The sequence below is a fragment of the Silene latifolia genome, chromosome 9, assembly GCF_048544455.1.
Source record: "Silene latifolia isolate original U9 population chromosome 9, ASM4854445v1, whole genome shotgun sequence".
Classification (NCBI taxonomy): Eukaryota; Viridiplantae; Streptophyta; class Magnoliopsida; order Caryophyllales; family Caryophyllaceae; genus Silene; species Silene latifolia.
This window is the reverse complement of record NC_133534.1, coordinates 13,901,597-13,927,799: the sequence shown is the minus strand read 5'-3', so window position 1 is coordinate 13,927,799 and position 26,203 is coordinate 13,901,597. Positions and strand designations below refer to the sequence as shown.

Below are 26,203 nucleotides of genomic sequence, written 5' to 3'. Positions count from 1 at the left end.
TCAGAAAAGATAAGGTAAAAAAATGGTGTTTATTGTTAAATATTGTTGATGAACCGTGCATGCATGCTTAGATTTAATGAATGTTGTTGTTGAACATGGTGATTTTAATTTACTAAAGGATGGTATCGTTAATGTATTTAAAATCAGGTCAGGTTTTGTTATTAAGGATGGTATCATTAGTGTAATGGGAAAAAAATGTTTGTTTAGTATGCAATAATGTCAGGTGAAGTCGGGTTTTGTTTAGAAATTGTCATGGTAGTCAGTTTTGTCAGATTTGTTGAGATTAGGGTTATTGAATTTGTTTTTATTGGTAAAATGAATTAATTAGACGTGTCATTGATTAGATGAGAAGAAAGGCAGAGGAAAGCAGGCGATGCAGAAGGGAAAAGAGAAGGTGAAAACATGGGTATCATTTAGAGAGCCGATGGAAACAGATGAAAGGGAAGAAAGTGATGGGTCAGACGACATCTCAGAGGATACAGAAGACACTGGTGAGGAGGGAGGCAGTGGTGAGGAGGAGAAGGAAGGCAGTGCTGAGGAGGAAGGCAGTGGTGATGGTGGTTTGACAGAGGTGCTGAATAAAGTGGTGAAAATGGCCGCAGCTCTTGGTGCAAAGAAGATAAGCAAAGAAGAGAGGAGCACGGCAGATGGTAAGCAATATATGTGACCATTTTATCGCAAAAAGTGACCACTTTAACTGATAAATGTGACCCTGTCATGTTTGTTAGCTGTAAAATGTGACCAATGTGGGTATTAGATGGTAAATTAGTAAACTTGCTTGCATTTGTGATAACATCATAACATATCTATCAATGACATAGTGACATTTGGAAATTGTGACTAATTTATGGAGAAATGTGACCTTGTTAATATATATGTGAGATTGTTATCTGCAAAAAGTGACCAATTAGGGTGATTTGAACTAACATTAACAAGGTAACAGCTATAGTTATCACATGGTGACATTTTTGTTATCTGTAAAATGTGACCTGTTAATGTATATGTGAAATTCTTATCTGCAAAATGTGATCAATTTAACTTATAAATGTGGCCATAACATATTTCATATCTTTCATATCTTTAAAATGTGGCCATATGTTATCTGATGAATAAAGCTTAAGTGTCTAACATACCCTTAAGTTATGTATTTACTATGAAATGTGACCAGTTTACTTAATGATCTTTTATCTAGGATGGTAACATAATAGAATAAAGATATTGTCACCACTTTAGTATACATTTAGTTTCTTAAAATGGTCACTTAGCTGCCTTGGTTATGGTAACATGTACACGTAGTTGAATTTGAGATGATATGTGAAGACTTTAATGTAAACTCAATATTTTAAGATGGCCACATAATAAACTGAAGTTCCTGTTAATGTATATGTGACAGCTTTATGAGCAAAATATGACCAATGTAACTAAGAATTGTGACCCTGTTAAGGGATAAATTGTGCTATTTGAGTGATTTGAACTATCATTTACAGGGTGACATATTTGTAATATGTAAAATGTGACCATTTTAGGTAGTAGTTGCACCATATATCATGTGATGAATAAAGGTTAAGTGTCTGACATATCCTTGTGGTATGTATTTACTCTGAAATGTGACCACTTTAGTGGAGAATAATATCTTAGGATGGGTACATAATAGACCAATGATATTGTCACCAATTTAGTGAACACTCAATTTGTTAACATGGTGACATGTGACCAAGCTAACATAATAGACTTGGTAACATAATAGACTTGGTTGCATTTGTGATGATATGTGACCAATTTAGTGTACATTTAGTTTCTTAAAATGGTCACTTAGTTCCTTTGTTATGGTAACATGTACACTTAGTTGCATTTGAGATCATATGTGACCAATATAACTGAGATATGTGACCCTGTTTGGGTGATGTGACCAATTTAACTAACATTTACAGGGTAACAACTATGTTTTAACAATGGTGACATATTTTGTATATGTAAAATGTGACCACTTTAAAGTAGAATAAATATCTTGGGATGGGAACATTATAGACTCAGTCTGATTACCAGTCATTATGAAATCCTTTTATGTTAGACAATGTTTGACCAACTATAGATTTTCATGTGCAAACAGTACTCAGAAAATGAAAGGTGTTGCTGAAAAGTCGAAGAACATAGAGGATGGACAAAGCTCAAAGAGAAAGTTATCGGAAGGGGTTGTGGTTGTAAAAAGAAAAAGACAGAGAAAGGAAGGAACGTATGTTAAGCATCCTTTCAAACTATGTGACCATTTTATTAAGACTATGTTAAGCAAAAGCAGAAGGCAGATGCCGGAGAAGCGGAAGCATCAGAAGAGACATTCACGCAACAATTGGAAAACGACCTCGTCTTGATCAGGTGGACAATGCTTTGGAGACCGTTAATGTAACCGTCGGTGTTGATTAACGATGTAATATTTTGGAGAAGTAGTTGGTGGTTGGCTTAACAATGTAATATTTTGGCTCACACTTTTAAGACCTTCATGATGGTGGGGATTGTGCGACAATCCTTGTTTTGTAACAACCTTATAACATAACAATGTTGTCATATATATATATATATATATATATATATATATATATATATATATATATATATATATATATATATATATATATATATATATATATATATACCAATGTGGTGACAGTTTAGCATTAATGTCGTGAGATTTTCATGTTGTACAGCAGTGTGACCATGTTATGAAGCAGAACTTATCATCCCTATGTTGGCAAAACTTGTCTTTTTATAACGTTCAGCAAAACATAGGTACATTTATCGTTTAAGGTGGTAACATATTCAAGAATCACTTATATGTCACCATCTTTAGAGTATTATGTTTACATGTAAACAGAAATCCACCCTGACATATGGGTGATCATGGTTGCAAAACTTAAATTTTTATCACCTTACATTATCTAGTTAAAATGGTAACATATTCCCATACATTAATCACATTTTGCCAAAACTTGTCTTTATAACATTCAGCAAACATAAGTACACTTTTCGCTAAAGGTGGTAACATATTCAACAATCACTTATATGTCACCATTTTTAGAGTATGATCACATTTTGCAGAAACTTGTCTTTATAACATTCAGCAAACATGGTACATTTCAGCTTAAGGTGGTAACATATTCAACAACCACTGATATGTCACCATCTTTAGAGTATTATGTTTACATGTAAACAGAAATTCACCCTCACATATGGGTGATCATGCTTGCAAATCTTACACATTTTTATCACCTACAATGGTCATATAAGACGAGGGACAGCGACGTACATAGTACTCTCTACTTTAGTCCCTTTCTTAGCCTTCTTCTTTAATTTGGCCCCATGTTCCTTTTTTTTCGTTGACTGCGGCCCTTTGTCGTACAACATAACGGGTTAAGAATAGGAGGCACGGTAGCATCTACAGTTGTTTCCTCTTCCTCCATATTAAGGTTAGAAAGCATCAATGTTACCTCCTTATTAGCCTTAACAAACAGCTTATCCACAACAACTCTTGCATCAGCAACATCCTGGCTTATGTTAGAAAGCAGCAATGTCCTAAATGTTACCACCCTGAGGAAGAAAATGTATCCATAATAACAATGTATAATATGTCTTAAGACAATAAAGCACATTGTGACCATTTTAGCTTATGTTAATATACTGTAAGATGACAACATTTATGTAAGAATGTGGTGACTTGAGAGGATATGACACAATGTAACCATGTTAGCTTATGTTGCCACAAATTAAGAAGGCGACATTTATAAAAGGACGTGGTGACATAAGACATTATGACACAAATGTAACCATGTTAGCTTATGTTGCTACAAACTAAGAAGGCCACATTGATGAGAGACGTGGTGACATAATACATTATGACACAAATGTAACCATGTTAGCTTATGTTGCTACAACCTAAGAAGGCAACATTGATGTAGGAACCTGGTGACATAAGACAATATGACAGAAATGCAACGATGTTAGCCTATGTTACTACACGCTAAAATGGTTACATTGTGACACGTTCTACTTTAAACAAATATGTGACCATGTTTAAACAAGTAAGGTGGTGACATTATCAAAATTTGATTTCATATCACCATGTTTGTTTAATATGTTTAGATGTTAAGAAAAATTGAAAACATAACACTTGTTAGCTAAGGTGGCCACAGTAGAAAAAAAATCACTTGTATGTTAAGAAAGGATATCACCTTAGCTTAAAGTGATAACATATAAGCTCAAATATGGTCACGTAGTGATTCCTGCAAATTGTTTAATAATTAGTCACAAATGTCAAATATTTTTTGATGGCATTTGCTATTGCTTGGTCTTGATCAGTGAAAATTGAGACAGGGCGGACATACTCACCCCTGGATTCATTGAAAACGTTGAACAACCACTCAAATGATTCTTCCCTCTCGTTCGACAGAAAGCACAACCGAACATAACGTTGGACCAATGATTGTTTATACCCACAAATGCTTCACATACAAGTTGTAAATGAGTTCCCATTTTGAAGCTTTTATTCCAAGTAAAGTGCCTGAAAGATCAGTACCTGACAATCAATAAATTTATAGCCTTGGTTAAAATGGTAACACTGAACTCTAAACTGGTCACATTATAAGCTAAAATGATCACATATATTACTGAATAATTACTTTTCAGCTAGCATTTAAATTGACATTACACATTGAACATATGGTTAATGCACGCCAGTTTTCCTTTCCATTGAACATATTGTACAGTTATCAATAAACCATTGCTTTGCATTGAATAATCAAATCTTGTACATAGTTGATAATTGCTTATCTGTGATGAGATTTCTTTGAAGTTATTTGAAGTTTAAGTTAATGTGTAAATACCCTAAATATATGCAAGCAATATTTTGATAACATTAGTTTTAAATTTAAGTTTCCAACATTAATAGAATCTTCATCAAAATTTGATATTTTCCTTCATCTAATTTAACAACAACAACAACAACAACAACAACAACAAAGATTTACTTCATCTAAAAGAATACATTACATCATGCATTATATTGATGAATATGTCTATTATCGTCCTAAATGGTTGCCTATGAAGTAAAACATTCAACTAAAAGTAATTAAACAACAACAACACAACAATTTCAGCCGTAAATTTTGATCTAAAAATGCAAATATATCGACCCAAACATATTGTTGCCCTAAAATCTGATGAACAAAAAAAATAACTTTAAATTAAAAAATACACACCTTTACTCATCAACATCCACAATTCCGTTTTCAACATCAATAATTTCAGTGTTAACAATACCGTGTTCAACATCAATTTCAGCCTTTTTTTTTGTTGTGGATTTATGAGGATTTTACAAAGCTAATTAAAAATATGAATTTGTGATGAACATTTGGTGATTGTTAGATGGATGAATATGAAGAATGAAGAATATAGGTTGAAGATTTGAAGATGGGAAGATTTGGTAGCATGCGGTTGTGTTTGTGTTGATTTTTCACGTGCCTCTTACACAGATTTGATGGGTATGTACTAATTGTCCCCCACCACTAATAAAATAATACTAGCTTCTCAAATACACTATCCACTATCTATCCACTATCCGCCCCATATTAGTGTAAATGGTATCGATTCGCCCCGTCTTCACCTTGTGACGGATAACGTCCGTCACAAATGAGAATTTGTGTTTTTTAAAAGGGCTCTAATCTACACTTTTGCCTAGGGCCCCCACAAACCTCGGGATCGGGCCTGCTCGCAACATTTGTCAGTAGGTTTCGCCATTATACCAATATAATACAACCTAAATTAGTCCAGTTTCGATTGTTCAACTCGTAAAACCATACAATTAATCGACAAGAACACCACTTTATCAAAACCAAGGGTTTCGGGTAATCGACAATGAGATCAATTAAAGAACACCAAGCAAACAGCTCAAATTAACAAACAATTTTTTGAATTACAGAAACTCTGAAAGTAAACAACCAATTGAGAAATAGATGAAGCATAGAAAGCAGAAGAGAGCTGAATTGAACTGGTAGCATAGGAATTGATTAACGAAACCCTAATTAACTGAGTAAATCCCCAATTTGGTTGCACCAAAATTAATTGATTCCTCAAATTAGAATGGAAATGAGGAAGGTAAAACGTTTGAGGACGAAAAATGATACTCGTAGTAGTATGAGGTAACAAATGAGGTAACAAAAAACTTACCGCAAACTGGTTGATCGATGGAAGACGAGGACAGTGAAGGTCCGGTGTTGTACAATTGAACAAGACGAGAATAGGACGAAGTGAGGAACTGGGGTGTAATCGAGCCGATCTGATATTGAAGCTCGAGTTTGGATGGGTTCGGAATTTTGGGCTTAGTGGGTTCGGTTAGGACTTAGGAGGTTGTCGAGCGTCTCGAGCCTAATAAATTGAAGGTTGGGTTTGGCTTGGAAAAAGTTGGTGTTGGGTCGATTTTTTTTTTTTTTTTTTTTTTGGAACGAAACCTCTAAAAAAGATTAAGAATTACGTAATTATTAAATCACATGAAGCAGCGATTATAATGTTTGTAGGATAACTATTTAAGCAAACTTTTCCACCAACTTGCCACGGTGCCAATTTAATTAGCAAGTTCATGAGCTACTTTATTAGAGCCTCTCCTGGCGAAAGACCATTCGCACCTCCGCTCGATGCTGCCTCTCACCTCTCCCTTCCACCCTACCACCACTCTTCACTAACTCTTCCTGCATCTCCTCAACCCTCTTTAGCACCATATCGAGACCCCGAAACTCCTCCTCAAAGACCCACTTATTCCGTCTCTCCCATAGCGCTCAACATCCTACCATAAACGTGACCATTTCCTTCACTTGAAGCTTCTTCACCACCTCACTAACCCACTCCCACACCTTCTCAAACCCCCCTTCTATCAACACGCTCGAGCTCCAATCCATCCCACAACCGTGACAACCCTCCTAAACCACTGCAGCCCCAAACTAAATGGAGGTAAGTCTCCTCTTCCCTGAGACAAAACGGGAATAATCCATCTGTACTTTGAATATGCTTCATAATATTACCTTTTGTAGCAAGAGCCTCATTACACAATTGCCACATGAAAATTTTTATCCGAGGAAACACCGGTATACTCCAAATCGTGTTCCATAATCTCCTCTCCTCCGCCCTAGACGAGGCCGTAGCGACCTCAAAGCCTTCTTCCGCAAGGACATGGTATGCCTTAATATTGTCTTTTTTTCTCACTTTTATATCCATACAAAAAATTTAGAAATGTTAAATTCGAAAATACTACTCCGTACTGTAATACCACGGTTTTCTAAGTCTGGTACTCGGCCGAATATGGCTTACTCGGCCGAGTAAGTGTGTCGTGTGTTTCTGGACAGTTTACTGCCCAGGAATACTCGGCCGAGTATGGGAATACTCGACCGAGTATACTCTACACTCGACCGAGTATCCGGTATGACGGGTATTATTTCCGCGGTTTGATTTAGAAAGGATTAGAGTTATATAAGACGCGATTTAGAGTTCTTAATCATTTTTACAAAACCTAAGCAATACAACGTAACTCTAATTCTCTCCAAATCTCTTTCAAGTGCGTGGATCGTTCGTGTGTCGTAGTTCATCTTTCCTTGCGTCGATTGTGTCGGTAAGCTTCTGATTTCATAAGTTCCATTGATTTATCTTTTAGGGTTTTGCCCTAATTTGTGATTTGGGGGAAAAGGGGTTTTGGCATATGATAATTGGAATTATGTGATTATTGTTAGGTGGAGATTTCGTAGAGGGGCCTTTCTAGCTTGTTTGATTGTCTCATTGCAGTTTTTGCTAAGGTAGAGTTTCCCTACTCGGTTTACTCTTTAACTGATTTAAGATTGTGTTGTGATTGTTTGTACGATTGATATCATGATTATCTGTTGTTGTTGGATTGGAGTTTGGTGGTGGTGTTGTGATGGTTGTTGGTGATGTTCGCGAGGTGCGCCCTCGCCTGAGTGGAGTCACTTACGGGAGTGACTTCATGCCCTGGTTTCGCCCTCTGAGGAACCCGCCACAGGAGGGGATTTGCACATTAATGAACAGGGTTATCGCTAGTTGATGAACGGGGCTTAGGTGGGTACGGTTGCGGTCCCCCACTGGCAGGGCTACACACTTTAGTGTGTAGTCAGCTACATGATGTGATTGGGAGTTGGAGGTGGATGGTGAACAACTGATTATCTTTTCGTACTTGTCTTATTTTGTTTATGCAGTAAACTAACCTCGATAATTGTTTTAAAAATTGTGGTGATCCATTCGGAGATGGTGAACAGTTATTGAGCAGGTGTGAGATGGTTTGCGCGAGGGATAGCTGGGATGGAGTCATCACGTGTCACTAGAGTCTTTCACTGTGTCTTGAACTTATATTTCTTTCAGTTGGTTTGGTATTTTGGAATAGATGTATTTCACTTTACAGTTTTGGGTTTTGGATATGTAATCACTTAAACTTATTTATCTAAAATATGTTTCTTTATGGTCAATTTGATATACATTGCCTCGGGTAATCGAGATGGTGATGATCTCTCATGCTAGGGTGGTCCTGGTAAGGCACCTTGGTATGTGGGGGTGTCACACGTACAATATAATATAATTAAAAAATATTAAAATTATACTCCTACTCAAAAAAAATCTAAAACTCTTTCAATTTGAGGTTTGTTGAACTTGGAAGCAAACAATTTCTAAGGGCTCGATGGCAAGCCAACTCAGATCATTTGCAGTCTTTGGAGGAACGATATTGGCACACTGAAGATAAGAAAAAAAATCAAAGGAAAGAAGTAATCTATACACATTCGTATATGACTGGATTGAAATAGGGCTTTGAGTTGATATAGTGATTTTCTACTAGTATACCATCGAGATCTGGACGAAACTCGTGTCGGGGTGAGGTCAAGTTGAGTAAGGGCCAAGAGAAGTGAAAGGTTGAGAATTAGGCCAGACAAAAAAAAAAAAAAAAACGATCAACCTAAATCTGACCCTCGGAGGTATACGTTAAATACTTATGTACATCCTCATAACCTAGAGTACACATATTTTTTACACACCTCTGTGTAAGTGTTATTTAGAGTTATCCCGTTTCATTTGATTTTTAACACATGTCTTCATTTAGGTGTTATTTAGAGTTATCTTGTTTCATTTTATTTATTACTATTTTATTTAAACGGGGTGTATTAAACTTTAAGTTATTCAGTTAGTTAAAATTACGTTTATTAAATTTCGTCCAAAAATTGTGGGCATAAATTACAACAGGTCTTGCTTAAAAGTTAATACTGTAATAAGTAGATTATACATCCGATGTACTACCACCAGGACACCAGTTGCATACGTTTCTGAGCATTATAATAAAGTTTTTTGAGTTTTGTTTTCAAAATTATGAGTTCTACTATAAAGTTTTCGTGTTCATTCATTTAAACATTAAACTCAAAAAAATACAATACAACTCAAAAACATCATATATAAGCTTAGTTAAATTTGAATTTTGACGGAAAAAAAAATAAAAATCTAATTTATAAACTTTAATAAACTCAGAAAAAATACAAATATGCTCAAAAAGAAATAAGGTCTGAGGTAATACATTCGATGTGTGTTCCCTTTTCCCGTTAATACCGCTTTAATTTAAAACCTCACGTAACCTTCTTTCATTTTTTAACTCTATTTTAATTGTTGAGTGAGACGCTAGGTAGCACGGACACTCCTCCTAATCAGTCGTCCCGTGTCCGACACGACACTCATCGGACACGCCTTAACGTGTCAGATATCTATAAACGAGGAATGAGATGTCGAAAGACTGAAAGAAATTGATTAGAAGATGGATTTGAGTGGAAAATGAGAATAAGTTATAATCAAAGTCAAATTTTACCTTCAATTATTTAAATTTATTATCAAATACATTTATAAAAATAAAATGGTACGTTAATTATAACTATAAAATATATATTTTATTAAATTTAAATAACGTGCCCCGTGTTCTAAATTTCATGGGATGCCGTGTCACGTGTCCGTGTCCGTATCCGTTTCGGTGCTACCTAGGTGAGACGTTGCAACTTTTAAGTTAAGGGATTATGATCCTCCCCACTCCCCAAATCCATTTCCTCTCCCAATCCCTTTTAATAATAATTTTCCATTCACTCCTGTTTTTGTTTTTGTTTTTTTATGAATAAAATTAGAACCGTTAGATGTTGTCAGAATGCGATCCGAACCATTAATAGGAAATGGAGAGACTATTGGCTCTAAGGGCTTGCTTGAGATGAAAATAATTATTAAGGGAGTAATGAGAGCTAAAACAAGAAGAAATGAGACGAGATTGATGCTTTGTGCCTTTGTGGTGGTTTTGGAGAGTGAAAAGAGGAGGTGAGGCCGTGAGGGGAGAATTATTACCTCCATAGGGAGGTAATGCATTACTTGGGGGAGAGGTAGTTAACAATTACTCCCTTAATGGAGGGACTATTACATACTATTACACTATATTTCCTCATTTCTATCAATTTCTATCTCAAACCCCATCCCTTCTTTCCATTTTTTAGTTCATTTAAGCTCTATTGCTCTCCTAATAATTACTCTCATCCCAAGTAGACCTGACAAAAGTAACCCGACACGATTGACCCGACCCGAAAAGGCTGACCCGAGACCCGAAATTGACCCGAACTACATCACCCGAATGTGACTCGAAAACCCGAACTGACCCGATCTGAACATGACCCGAACTTTCTTGACTCGTAACTGACACGACCAGAAAATGACTCGATCCGAAACCACCCAAAACGAAAATGACCCGACAAAACATAACTCTAATTGAACCGATAATACTTAAATTGGCTTTTTCTCTCTTATTCATCTGAAAATGACCCGACCCGCTTGACTCGAAACAGGCTCGACTAACAAACCCAAAATCCAAAATGATCCGACCGACCCGAATTAACCCAAATTCAATAAAAGACCTGAACTAACCTGACCGACGGTCTTCCAGAATTGGTAAAATGTAAGACTATGTACATCAATAACATTTGTAATGTGAGTGTTGTGAATATAAAACTAATATTCTCACCATTTTATAACTTTTCTACCTCAATAACATTCACTCTCAATTTGTTCACTTTATCAATAATTTTATCATGACATTCACTTTTATTATTATTATTATATCACACCTTTTATATCTCTAATAATATTACCCATTAAGTAGTTGACAAGTGGCGAAAAATGAGAAATCACAATGTCACAACCTAGTGTTGCAGCATAACACAATGTTGCGATTTTTTTCCATCAAGGCTTATTTTATTATTATTTTATGATGATTTTTTTTTGTCTTCTTTTAGTGAATGTTATTGATAGACATAGTCTAAAAATCGTGGTACTGTAGAAGTGTAGGAGTGATGAATTGACCAAAAACGGAAGTACGGAGTATACATAGCATTATGTAGCAACATACGGAATACATGATTCGTTGCACAAAAATTCACCACCACCTTTATTTGACTGAAAATAATTACAGAGGAAAAAGATACAGATAAAATAAAGAATAAAAAAAAGAGGGGAGGAGAAGAAATAGAAGAATAGAGAAAGGAAAAAAATCAGAAGTCATGGTTATGTCACCATCCCTAACCTCTTCTATTACTCCTCTTCTTCATTATCCTGCCTCCTTTATCAAACCTCCCAAACTTCGCCCTAAATAATCTTTTTCCTTTTTTTTTTCCTTACCTAATTCGCCGTTTTTTAATTCCTTCGATAAAATCAATTAATAATTTCATCATGAATTTTTCTCCATTTTAATTTGGTGCGTTATTTTAATTCATACTTTACTCTTTAATTCTATGTTTTTGTATGATTTTTTTTGGTTTGTTTCATGGTTTGATTGTTGTTTGGATGATTATCTTGAGCTGAAGTGATTAAATGATACGAGTAACTTGATCGTAATTGTATAAATTGTACAGTAATTATCTATGCTTTGATTGTTATCGTGATGATTGTTTCGAGCTGAAGCGATTAGTAACTTGCTTGTTAATGTAACCTTTTTCAATGTCATGTCGTCAGTCATTTGTTTACCTTTTACTCCGTATATTCATTGTGACGAGTATTTTAATCAAAGACAAATGATTGAGACGGAGGGAGTAAATTTTACAGTAATTTTTCGGAAGTAGTTATCTATGCTTTGATTGTTGTCATGGCGATTGTTTTGAGCTGAAGCGATTAGTAACTTGTTTGTTAATGTAACTTTTCAATGTTGCAGTTTTATGTAGTAATTGTATGAATTTTACTGACATTTCCGGACGTAGTTACCTATGTGATCACTAAATTTGTTTGATTCAATTTGTTTGATTGTCTTGACGATTGTTTCGAGTTAAAGCGATTGGTAACTTTCTTGTTAATGGAACCTTTATTGATCGCAATTTATATCGTAGCTGAAGTAGTTATATAAATTTGTGGTGGTTGTCTTGCTGATTGTTTTGAGCTGAAGCGATTAGTAACTTGCTTCTTAATGGAACGTTTATTGATCGCAATTTCATAGCGCAATTCTAGAAATACTAATTCCTTTAAGTAATGTATGTATGTGTCATGTGTGTAAATTTGATTGGTAGAAGTAAAAAATTAATAACAAATTTCTTGGTACTTTTGTTCGAAATGTTCATAATGAATGCTCATGGTAATTTACCTCTAACATAAAAATGCAAGTTTTCTTTAATTTCATTATCACTACTTAATACAATGCTTAAAAATGGTATTAACTTGGTAATGGAGAACAAAGAAGAGAAGTAATTGAATAGATGTGGACGAGCACTACCACTGTAATAAACGGATCGTTTGAACTATAAACCTAAATTTTGCTCAAAAGTACATCACCGTTTCCTCATTTTATGACCTCGTGCCAACAGACCGTCAATGTGGTTTAGATTTTATAGCACAAGTTTAAATTCATAGCTTTATTGAACATTTTTGGTGATTGTGTATGTATACAAAGATGTGTAGTATAGGGATTGAATTCTCGGTTTCTGTTGATATATTGCTTTACATCCTATTTATGCCAGTGTATTGCTTGTGCTTCTCTGTGAGTTTAGAACCAATCAACTGAATCGATTTGTCAAATTAATACTCAGTAGTCATTTATACATGTGCAGGTTTAAATGATCATAGCTTGTGCTGAAGTTATTTCTCCGTGCCAGGAAATTTGTGCTTCCAATTGTTGGGTGATTAGATTTCACGGGATTCTTTGTGGTGCTCTTTAGTGTTGTTATGGAAGCGATGTGGCTAGTGGATATGGAGGTTGTATAGTCTATTGTTCTGGGAAGTAGTATCTAGTTGTTCAAATCTGTTGTTTGGACTGAGTGGTACCGTAGTTTGCATGATGATAGGACTAGGGAAGTTAGATTCAATGAGCTCAACAACTTCAGGCATTGAAGACCGTTCTGAAATAGGAAATACTCAGATGGTTCTATTGGTAGAGCAATGTAATCGATAGGGACGGCAAACATATATTTAGACGAGTAGTTGATTCAGAACTTTAGAAAATTTGTTCTAGAATAGGAAGATTAGCAATGGGTTTACCCCAAGTAATCTCAAATGAATCTGATTTGGATTGTCTGGTTCCACAAAGCCAGTACATTGAAAATCCTCCTAATTGTCGTAGTGTTAGCACTTGCGATTTGGATGGAATATGTGGAATATTTTCAAGTCCACCAGATAGGAATTTGCCACTTTCTTCGAGGGGAGATCTTTCAAGTGGTGCCGTGAAACATGTGGGTACTCCAAGTGACTGTTCTGCACCTAGAGCGAACAGCGATATTGTACCTTATGTTCCCAGAGTGAAAATTGGTTCGAGGGGAAGTGATAGTTTGGGTTCTAAACTGAGTGTGAATGTTACGCCTGTTTCTCGGAAAGTAGGGTTTCATGCAAATGAAACTGCAATATCCTGTGAAGTGAATAAGGACGGTGATTCCCCAAATGAGGTCGGTGCTGCTGTGGACAAAAATGTGTCGTGCGGATTAACAATTCGAAAGCCAATGTTATCACCACTGAACCATATGCTCTTTCCTTGCAACCTCAAAGGAGATGCTTTGAGCGTCAGATATGGAACACTCTCCGCCGTCACAACTGCGAAAGTATGTAGTTCAGGAGAACAAGAGCCTATGAAGGAAAATACAGGTCTTAAGGACCAATTAAGTACCCCACCGTCATCATTTTCGTACAACAGAAAAAGTATAAATGCATCTTTTGTAGCTGGTAGAAAGGCCTCATTTTTTTCTGTTGATGGCCCTTTCCCATTAGACCATGACTCATTTGATGTTGGTTCTTCACCTCCAGGATTTAGCCTCCTGGAAAAATTAAACAAGGTAGAAACCAATGTCGTAGGGAACTCTGACTGCCGGGAAAGAATGACCCTCAGTTCTCTTCCGTCATCTCCACTTGGTCGGGAATCATGTGGAAGGATGAAGAAATTAGAAATTGACTATATGGCTATCAACAGCGCCGGTCTGTCACTTGATGGGCCTATTGATGGACTGGTCTTCCCTGCCGGAGAAGGGAAATCAATTGAATACTTTCGGCCATCGTCCTTAGATTCTATCAGTGGGTTTAGTTTTCCTAAAAGTCATGATTTACCCCCTAGTCCTCATAGCGCGAGGTCGAACAGAACTCCAAAAGGGCTATCTATTAGGAGATCTTTGGTTGGCTCATTTGAAGAGTCCCTTTTGTCTGGTAGAATCTCTTCATGTAGTGCTCATCAGGTATTGTACTTTCGTCTCTGGAGCAATGTTCAATGGGGACTTTCCAGTTCATTTGAAACATAAGTGGCTTTGCCATGCTACCATCATTTTATTTTTTTTCCTCCCTCGTGGATCATGTGAGGAGGGTTCAGATTTTTCGCTCTCTCCCTTCTCTTAAACATGCTGGGGATCTAGAGACAGGCTTCAACTAGCGAGGGTTCTGTAAAAGAAACTTCCTTGTTTGTGTTTTTGAGATGTTTAATGACTCCATTCTTCTAAAAAGATGATATCGAATGATCCCATTTGACAGTTACTCTGTTTTTATATTGTTAGAACATCGACGGTTTCCTCGCCATTTTAAGTGTTACTGGAGGAAACTTCTCGCCAAAGTCACAGAAACTACCATTTTCTGTAACCAGTGTCGATGGAGATAGCTGTTTACTCTACTATGCATCAATAGATCTCGGTGGCAACTCTACTTCGTGTAGGAGTGGTGGCAAGACTTTCAGTAAAAGTCTTGGTATTGATGATTCACAATATGTAAAGAGTCGTCTGCACATTCCCGTGAAAGGACGTATACAGCTGGTACTCTTTTGAACTTTTGGTTTGGGTCTCTGTTCTACATTAAATTTGTACATTTGGCTTTTTGTGGTATCTGTCGTACTGCCTTGCATAGTTGCATGTGTAAATCATCCTTGTGACAGAGTTCTGTTCACAGAAAAAAAAAAAAAAAATTCTAGTGACGTTCATTGCCGTTTTTAACTTTTATCATCGACCTTAATCTGCAGGTCCTCAGCAATCCGGAAAAAACACCTATACATACCTTTCTTTGCAACTATGATTTGAGTGACATGCCTGCTGGAACTAAGGTACATAACCTCTTTCTTTTCAGATTGATGCTAAAATTTGAGGTGTTGCAACATCTTTTCGCTCTCACATTTGTTTTGAAGGGGGAAGTCGGTGTATCTATGAGCTGGTATCCAGTTTTGCATTTGTTTGTCTACTGTTCAAACACGTCGAATCTGATTTATCTGGGTCATGTATAAATTTGGCTCAGGATTCCTGCTTCTATCAACAAACCACGATCCCTAATGTTTCATATATGAGAGCCAATTAGGTCATAGTGTCATACATTGACCTAATTGGTGGTGGTCTTATATGTGAAACTAACTCAGTCTCACATGTGAGCTGTCTCATACAAGACTCACTGCTAAAGATACAACGTAAATGTTTTATGTGAGAGACATTGTTCTATATGAAGATGAACATGTGTATTTGACTTTCAAAGTGGTGAAATGTAAATAGTTATTTTCTCACATTCTTTCAACCAGGATCCCTAAAGACTCTTCGTGTTTATCTTTGTTTTGATTAAATTGAAACAGACGTTCTTGCGCCAGAAGGTCACTCTTGCATCTGCTAAATTGTGTGATGAGCCTGAGCAGGGCGGTGAAGTTCAAAACTCGGAGGTTGAAGAAAGAACTGTGGTAGTTGAATGTGATGGATGCAACACTTTAGAAAATTGTGTAGGAAAGATGGGCACAACTTCCTTATGTGGTAATGCAAGCAAATACGAAGATACCTGCGACCAGAATTTCTGCCAGGCTAAATGCAGTGAAATTCCAACGAAAGGCTCTCCTGGTTCCGTTAAGGTCAAGCATAGCAGCAGCTGTGGCGCCCTTCGTTATGCTCTTCATCTTCGCTTCTTGTGTCCTCCACCAAAGAAATCTTCTAAATCAGTTCAGAGGTGCAAATCTAACACATTAAGTCCAACAAATAATGGCAGTGGTATTGAACAAGACCGCAGAATTTACCTATATAATGATATGAGAGTAGTCTTCCCTCAAAGGCATGCAGATTCAGATGAAGGCAAGGTATGATGCTTAAAAAATTAAAAATGCATTCTATGTTTATTATATAAGTAAAAATGCAAGTCAAAATTTGTTCATATCCTATCCATTCTGTATGCTGGAGAGTGTGGTCAGAAAAACTAGAGGCATGCTGAAGATGAGAATTGTCACGATCTTGGCCACTTATTTTTGCAATGTCGGATCTTAGAAAGTCCAGGAAGGGTCTGCCCCTCTGACATATAGAAAATTCAATATTACAATATAAAATTGTTAAGATTAACTGTTGGTTAATTGATTTACAAGGTAGAGTTATAACGTAAGCATATGGTCATAGGTTAAATCCAGCCCCCATTGTTTAATTTGAAGGTTCGCCACTGTATTTTGGCTTTTTTTTTCGTCCAACAGCAGTCCTGCCTATGCCACTGTTGTTTTATGAGATGACTTAGAAAAGGATGGAAGCATTGTTGAGTCAAACCCAGCTACGGAGTATTTGATTCTCAATTAGTCGACACGGGTTTAAAAACTTGTCCCCAAGAATCCCTTCTCCAATATTAGTCCTTAGTCACCAAAAAAATCCGTTCTCCCAAGAATTTGATGGTTAAAATATGCTATTGTAAGCCAACGAGTAGGTTTATTAACGCCGTGTGTAAGGTTTTTATCGTGAGTGACCTTATTATGTCAGTAGGAGCTAGTACTACTGAATGACACATGCCGAGTTGCCTACATGTAGAAATAGAAGTTTGGCTCTTTATGAATCGACCATAATTCGAAACTATCTGCAAGTATGAGTCAGTAATTGTCCTGAAGTTCTGTGCATAATTTGATGGTTAAATTGTCGGTTTATTGCAGTTCACTGTGGAATACCATTTTCCAAAGGATCCCAAGTATTTCAAGATTGGCGATCCATAAATTGTATAAGTTCGTCGAGGAATGAAACATCCATCCTTCCTGTTGCAGCGTACATTCTTGTACAGTTAACCTGTATCACTGTATGGTTCCGTCTTGAACTATGTATCTGCATCAACTTTCTACTGTACAGCTTACTTTCATCTTTAACCAATAAAATCCGTTCCAATTGTACCATTGACTCTCGAGTCTAGACCACCTGCTTTTGTATAAGGATCATCTCCAAATAGATGGTCCATTTCTCATTCGCAGTAAAAGTATAGTTTTAGGTTAAACTTATGTATATACGCAAATTCTTGTTTAAGACGGTAATATCCGTTTTTCTTCTAGTAGCAAATAACTTGGTCCTTATCTTGAGTTGTTTTGATGCAAAATATAAGGTGGGGGCCACAACTTATAACTGCATGCACAAACAAAGTCTGGTGATATAATACGACAATCGTAATTGTACTCCTGACATTCTCTTATGCGCCATTCACTATTTGCTTGCTTCCACCATTTTTCCCATTTGGTAATGTACTTTTACCACCCAATCACATAAACAATCTGTATGAGTTACCATTTTTGCTTAAATACTCTTTAACCATATATATACGCAGTATATTGGTAAATGGTAATTATGTTTCGAATTATCAACAACAATTTATGAGTTACATATTACAAACAACGATTATGCTAATTATATTGATTTTATTGCTCCAATGAACAAATAATTGTTTTGAGAAGAGTGTAACTAAATAAGTAAATTATTTAAAAAACAAAAACCATAGAATAATATTGTCGTATGGTATGAGATAATTCTGTTTATTGATGATAAAATAAATTACTGTAGTATAGTCTTATACAAAAACTATTGAATTTGTAAGTCAGATTGATATAAAAGGGGAGGCATGATCGAGTGAATGTCATACAATTATAAATAAAAAAGAAAAAACAAGAATTTTGAAAGTTTCTCTCCATTGCAAAATTATAAAAGTTGGTGGTTTTGAGAGTACAAAATTTTGAGCTCTATAAAAATTTATTTATTTCTGGTAGCTTAACTTGGTCTTTAGCTAGATTTGTACTGTCTATTTAAATGAAATTGTTTCCTTACAACAATCTAAATAGATCTATGAATCTATCTAACTAGAATTATGCTTGATCTAGATTTCAAAAAAAAAAAAAAAAAAAAAAAAATTATGCTTGATCTATTTTAATTTTAAAATGAAAATTATCGTCTTAAGGGAAATTAACCGCGGTAAAACATAACACCAATCCTTTTATTTCTGAATACACAGTTGTAATTACAGTCGCAACAAACTCAAATGCGAAGCTAGAAAATGACAAAAGAGTATCGACACCTGTCCACATATTTACAAGTGCATTTCCCAAAATACCCTTCCCCTTTTCATCTGTATAAAATCAAAACCCCTTTTTAAAACCCTCCTCATTTCACCCTCTCTTCGTCTTCCTTCATCTCACAAAAACAGAGCAACAATGGCGGAATCTGGAAACATTGTGAATTACCAAAACTACCCTTCCCCCATTCAAACTTACCCAAATCCTCACCCTTTTCCTTCCTCATCTTACCCATACCATTTTCCTACTAACTACACTCCAACTTTTACTAACTACCCTCCCCCTTTTACTAACTACACTACAAATTTTACTGTTTGCACTCCTGATCAAAACACTGAAATTGAACAAAGCTTTCTTCATACTACTACTACTACAACAATGATGAAGAAACAAAAGAAAACAAACCCTTTTAAAAACATCAACAATGATGGAACTCCAAGGTTTTACGAATGCCATTTTTGCCCTCGTAAGTTTTCCACTTCTCAAGCTCTCGGTGGTCACCAGAACGGTCACAAACGCGAGCGTGCGGCTGCTCGTTGCGCCGCTGCGGCTGCTTCTGCCGTTAAGTACGACGTTGTCCTGGTGCCACCTCAGAATAATGGCGGGTTCGGGTTCTGTGCTTGTTGTTGCGGTGTTAATGGCAGTAATGGTGGGTTGATGAAACAGGAGGAGAAGGCGGAAGGGTATTTTGGGAATAATAACAGTGGGGAGATGAATGAGAATGGGGTGTCGGGTTTGGGTTTGGGTTTTGGTTGCGATGGTTGTCAGATTCTGGCACTGCCTTCGAATGTGGCGGAGTCGGAGTGGATGGAAGGAGGTTATTTGGTGGGATTTGAAGATGAAAATCTGTGTTTTAATGAACAGGGTGTTGTTGATGCATCTGCTGCTGCTACTGCTACTGCTATAATTCCTCATCATCAATTTAATCCATTACTTAATCTTGATCTTAATCTGTCTCTCGGTAATTTCTAGTTACTTATAAATAAAGTATTCAAATATTAGAAGTAATTTAATTAATTAATCCTTTTTTTTTTTTGTTTGAGTTATGAGTTTTGTTGTTAGGGACTTGAGTTTTTGAGAAGTAACAGAGTATGTAGTTTGGTTTTGGTTTTTGGTTTTGATTTCGGTTTGGTTTTAAGATGAGGTGATGATGTATTTCAACTTAAAGAAGTTATGAGTTTTTTACTTTCATGAGTTTGATCTCATTTATTATTACCGTGGTTGTTTTAAAGTTGTATGACTTTGGTTACGATCACTACTTGGCAATTTTAACTTCTTCTGTTAAACTTTCATTCACATCTATCTAATTATTGAATTTAGAATTTGCATGAACGATCTCGATTAATAGACCATGGCGAGAAGGGAAAGAAATATACTATTCCTTTTATGTGATTTCAGTTATTTGATTACTTATTTAGTTTCATTTTTATGGTTTTGTCATTTATTTACTAAGATTGATACCAACTTTATCATTCATCAAAAAAATAATTTACTATAGATTTTACTCCGTTCGTACCAAAAAAATGTGTTCCATTAGTCAATTAATCAATTGACATACTGAAGCATGGTGCTAGCATTAACGGCTCAGCGCACTTACGCAATGACCCTTATTGGTTCAGCCTCGGCCCTAAAAGGAAGATGGGTATATATACATTATACATATAACCTTAAAAGTTGTATTTATCATTACCCTTAAAAAAAATCGATTATAGTTTACGTCTGTAACAAAGTAATGTGGTTGGCTGGTAGAACTGCAGAAGTACATTAGGAAATGGAAAAATGGTGGAAGCAAAAATAGTGAATGGTGTGCATATAAAGGGAATGTGCAGGATCGGAGTACAATTAGCATTGTCGTATTTACATTACTCGTACCAGAGTTTGTTTGTGCATGCAGTTGTCAGTTGTGGCCCCCACTTTATATTTTGCATCAAAACAACTCTAGATAATAACCAAGCTAATCCAGTTAAGGTTAATACGTATAGTGACCGTTTTAGACGAGAATTTGCGATTCAGTGATAAGAGTCTGGGAGCACAATCATAATAATGTTGTAAAATAGAGCAGCATGTTAACCCGTGAGATGCCAAATATGGAGATTGGTAAATCAAGTAATAAATGAGGTAATCATGAGAATCATCTACATCAACTCGTGTGCGAGCTAGCTAATCTTGCTTCAACTTGTTCTCTACCATCTTGATTAATTAACAATTTAATCACACTTACCTTTAATTAGATTTGGCAAATGGGTTAGTTCGGTCGAGCCATTTTGATTCGTGTTGTTCGAGTATGTAAGAATTTGGGTTGGGTTGGGTCATTTACGGGTGAATTGTTTTTAAGTTATTCGAGGATAATTATCAGTTTGCGATAATAAATATTCAGGTTAGGTTGAATAGGGTCGGGTCAATTCGAGTTTAGGTGCGAATTTGGGTTATTCGGATCGGACCAGTTTCGGCAGGTCCACCTTTGATTACTACTTCATAAGAGGTGCATAATTATTGAGTCTTTGGCTCCATTGAAAATAGGAACATCGACGAGCAAGTTATTGAAAATGCTAAATTGATGTTACCTTTCACAAAGAATACTAAAGGAAACCCGTAAATAATTGAAATGGTACGTGAAAATATATTTGCAACATTCATTTTGTAGATGTATCCTGTATTTACGGAGTAAAACGCAACACGCCGTAATAATTAAGGAGATCCAACAATGTAATTAACTCAGGTAAATGAGTAAACTAAGAACTTCATTAATTAACAAGAATTATCAACACCATGATTATCATCATTAAAATCAAATTCTCAACTCCGTATCGATCTAACAATAAAACTCGATCTAAATTAAACTTCTCAACTCTTTACTCCTAATAATTAACTTAATAATCAGTTAATAATCCTCGTAAATTCTTCAAACTTAAGAGAAATTAAACAAACAACATGACATTATTTATAACTAGAAATTACCAAGAGATAGATTAAGATTAAGATTAATTAATGGATTAGATTGATGATGAGGAATGATAGCAGTAGAAGAAGCATCAACAACATACTGACCAACACCCTGTTCATTAAAACACAGATTTTCATCCTCAAATCCCACCAAATAACCGCCTTCCATCCACTCCGACACCGCCACATTCGGAGGCAGTGCCGGAATCTGACAACCATCGCAACCAAAACCCAAACCCGACACCGCATCCTGATTCATCTCCCCACTGTTATTATTCCCAAAATACCCTTCCGCCTTCACCTCCTGTTTCATCAACCCACCATTATTATTACTACTATTAATATTATTATTATTACTGCCATTAACACCGCAACAACTACAGAACCCGGTTCCGAACCCGAACCCGCCATTATTCTGAGGTGGCACCTGGACGACGTCGTACTTGACGGCGGAAGCAGCCGCGGTAGCACAACGAGCAGCAGCACGCTCGCGTTTGTGACCGTTCTGGTGACCTCCGAGAGCTTGAGAAGTGGAAAACTTACGAGGGCAAAAATGGCATTCGTAAAACCTTGGGGTTCCGTCATTGTTGATGTTTTCAAAAGGGTTTGTTTTCTTCTTTTGTTTCTTCACCATTGTTGTAGTAGTAGTATGAACAAAGCTCTGTGCGATTTTATTAGGAATATATTAGGAATATATCATTGTATTGTATTGAGGCCCAACCCATATCGTCTATGTATTCTATATAAGCCGTGTTAAGGCTAATGATCAATGACACACACGATTATACTTCTTAACATGGTATCAGGAATTCAGGATCAGGTTTCCTCACGAAACCCTAACAAAACCCTAAAAAAAAAACCCTTTCTTTTCTTCACGACGAAGATCGTTTCCGCAGCCACAATGGCCGGTGATGACGACGTCGCTACCAACTCTAAGATCGACTCACAATCTCCTTATTACCTCGGTTCCAATGCTGTTCCCGAGGCCAAAATCTCGAATGTCGTTTTACGACGTGATAATTACGATGATTGGAAGAACTCTATGCGCATGTCCTTGAAATCGCGTCGAAAATTCGGTTTCATTGATGGCACTATAAAGAAGCCGACTGACCCAATCCTTCTTGAAAATTGGGAAGTCGTACACTGTACTCTTGTGCAGTGGATTCGAAACACTATCGATTCGTCCTTGCTTGACTCGATTTCTTATGTCGAGGACGCTTCGGTTTTATGGAATGATCTTGCCGAGCAATTCTCCGTCGTCGATGGTACAGTAATTCACAATCTGAAAACTCAACTCAAAAATTGTGTTCAAACTAAAGGTATGGATGTCACTACTTACTTTGGCAAACTTAAAATGATTTGGGACTCTTTAATTGTTCATGAGCCTCCTTTCTCCTGCAAATGTGGCAAATGTAGCTGCAATATTGGCCCCGATGCCATTAAACGACTCGATAACGAGCGTCTCCACCAATTTTTTATGGGACTCGATTCTACTTTGTATGGTAACATTCGGTCTCAACAATTTCAACTCGACCCGTTACCTTCTTTGACTCGTGCCTATCATGCTGTGCTTCAAGAGGAGCGACTTCGCTCTTCCTCTACGACCGAAGTTGATGCGGCTGATGTTGTGGCGTATGCTATGCCACGACAGTCTCCTAATTGGCGTGACAGGCGTGAGCAGGAGAGTGCACAACGCCGGGGTCTGTTTTGTTCCTTTTGTGATACTCGTGGTCATGAACCTTCAAATTGCTTCATTAAATCACAGCGATTCCCGGAATGGTGGGGTGATCGTCCGCGTACCCTTGCTGATTTACGCCGTGCTCGTGCTGCTAAGGGCACTCGTGGGTCTGGTCCGTTCCCTAGCACTTCGTCCTCTGCTGGTCAGACCACGGGTGCCTCGGGTTCTAATAAGGAGCCTGTTGTTCAGGCCAATATGATTACTACCAATACCGTCCTTACTTCGGATCGCTTAAGTGGTATGCCTTCTTGGATTATTGATACTGGGGCTTCTAATCATGTTACCGGTGATATCTCTTGTTTGCAGGACTGTCAGACGATACCAGCTCGACCCGTTGGTCTCCCGAATGGGCACCGGGTTGAGTCCACAATTATGGGCTCGGTCTATATTAATAGTTTTCTTACTCTTAGCCGAGTCCTCTATGTCCCAAGTCTCACTTGTAGTTTGCTGTCCGTACCGCAAATTACTTCTGATAGTGATTTAATTTTTGAGTTTGCTAAGAGTTCATGTTTGATACAAGACCGTTCTTTGAAGACGACGATTGGGATTGGTGAGCTAAGGGATGGATTGTATTGGATTCGCGCGTGTGCTCCTTCGGCGGGTATTCATCAAGTAAGTGCTCTAGGATCTCGTGACCTTTGGCACCGTCGTCTTGGGCATCCGTCTGATCAAGTCATCAAGACTATTTCTTTTGCTAGCAATTTCAAATTTAATAAGGACTCGGTGTGTGATGTTTGTCATTTCTCGAAGCAACATCGTAATAGTTTTCATAATAATGAACAGCGTGCATTGAATATTTTTGATTTAGTCCATTGCGATTTATGGGGTCCTTACCGTATCCCGTCTTCTTGTGGTGCGAAATATTTTTTGACAATTGTGGACGACTTTTCTCGTGCCACTTGGGTTTACTTATTGCTTGATAAAACTGAAGTGACGGACATGTTCTTGAATTTTGTTAATATGATTTCTACTCAATTCTCTAAGTCTCTTAAAGTCGTCCAAAGTGACAATGGGACCGAATTCAATTGTCTAGCTGGATATTTCTTAGCCCATGGCATTAAATTTCAAAAATCTTGTGTTGGAACTCCACAACAAAATGGCCGGGTTGAGAGAAAACACCGTCACATTTTGAATGTTGCTCGTTCTCTGTTATTTCAAGCCAATTTGAATAAATCCTTTTGGGGCGAAAGTATACTTACTTCGGTCTTTCTCATCAATCGCACTCCCTCACCTTTAATTAACAATAAGACCCCCTATGAGTGTTTGTATGGTGTTAGCCCGTCCTATGCCAATTTACGTGTATTTGGCTGCTTAGCTTTTGCTCACAACCAAAATACTCGCGGGGATAAATTTGAAAAACGGGGTCGCAAATGTATTTTTGTTGGTTATCCGAGTGATAAGAAAGGGTGGAAGTTGTTTGACCTTGAGACAAAGTCCTATTTTGTCTCTCGCGATGTTATTTTTCATGAAGGTATCTTTCCCTTCACTGCCCACACTACGGACCCTGTACACCCTTCTTCTCCCCTTGTTTCTGATGAACCTTTCAATGGCTCCGATGACATGGCTGCCAATGGGTTTGATACGGCTACACCTGCGGCTGGTACAGGAGCTAATGAGACCAATACAGCTGCTCCTGAAACCGGTCCCCTTGTTGATGAAACTGACATCGCTGCCGGTACTGATGCTACTACCAGCACTTCACACGATCCTCATGTTGGCCGGGGACACCGCATTAAATTTCCTAATTCCCGTTTACAAGGCTATGTGCTCGACACAACACGCAATCCATCCTCCTCCACTAGCTCATCCAATCCGTCTGCGTCGTCTTCAGGTACGCCCTATGAATTAGCAAACTATCTTAATTGTCATTCTTTCTCGGAGAAACACCGTCATTTTATTGCAGCTATTACGACGGGAATTGAGCCACCTTCATTTAAGGACGCCATACACGATGCCGGCTGGTGCAATGCTATGAAGGCCGAAATTGATGCCCTTGAACGTAATGACACGTGGGAGCTCACTGATCTTCCTAAAGACAAAAAAGCTCTTGGTTGTCGATGGGTTTACAAGATAAAATATAAGTCGGATGGTACCGTTGAACGCCTAAAAGCTCGTCTTGTTGTTTTTGGTAATCATCAGGTTGAAGGCTTGGATTATGGAGAGACATTTGCGCCTGTGGTCAAGATGGTTACTATCCGCGCTTTCTTAACTGTTGCCGCTGTCAATAATTGGGAATTACATCAGATGGATGTCCACAATGCCTTCTTACATGGAGATCTCGACGAAGAGGTCTATATGAGGTTACCTCCGGGTTTTAGTAAAGGCAAGGAAGGTAAAGTTTGTCGGTTAAAGAAATCATTATATGGCCTCCGTCAAGCACCGCGATGCTGGTTCGCTAAATTAACCACTGCGTTGAAGAATTTTGGGTTCGTTCACTCATACTCTGACTACTCTTTATTCTCCTATTCCAATGGTGCGGTGCGTTTATTCGTGCTCATTTATGTGGATGACCTCATCATTGCGGGTAATGATACAGCTGCAATTGCAAAATTCAAAGCTTACTTGGGTGCGTGTTTCCATATGAAGGACCTCGGTAAACTCAAATATTTTCTCGGCTTAGAAGTCTCGCGTAGCAAAGCTGGTATTTATCTTAGTCAAAGAAAATATGCCTTTGATATTATTGCTGAAACAGGTCTTCTTGGCTCTAA

General features: G+C 37.2%; 1 protein-coding gene and 1 long non-coding RNA gene across 3 annotated transcripts; one reads left to right on the top strand and one right to left on the bottom strand.

Moving 5' to 3' along the window:
- Nucleotides 1-3,085: 3,085 nt before the first annotated feature.
- Nucleotides 3,086-5,554, bottom strand: LOC141602436 (uncharacterized). 2 transcript variants are annotated; one of them, XR_012524444.1, is made up of 4 exons: nt 5,250-5,554; nt 4,381-4,567; nt 4,224-4,274; nt 3,086-3,582 (listed from the first exon to the last, which is right to left on the bottom strand). It is a non-coding gene; the product is annotated as an uncharacterized LOC141602436 (long non-coding RNA). The 2 variants fall into 2 exon arrangements; XR_012524445.1 differs by having other exon boundaries at nt 4,224-4,552; nt 5,250-5,512.
- A 5,904-nt stretch (nt 5,555-11,458) lies between these two features.
- LOC141599147 (uncharacterized) lies at nt 11,459-17,827 on the top strand. Its single transcript, XM_074419074.1, has 6 exons — nt 11,459-11,800; nt 13,140-14,744; nt 15,057-15,308; nt 15,512-15,592; nt 16,106-16,594; nt 17,420-17,827. The coding sequence occupies exons 2-6, from the start codon at nt 13,557-13,559 to the stop codon at nt 17,477-17,479; spliced, it is 2,070 nt and encodes a 689-aa protein (XP_074275175.1). The 5' UTR covers nt 11,459-11,800; nt 13,140-13,556; the 3' UTR covers nt 17,480-17,827.
- Nucleotides 17,828-26,203: the final 8,376 nt, after the last annotated feature.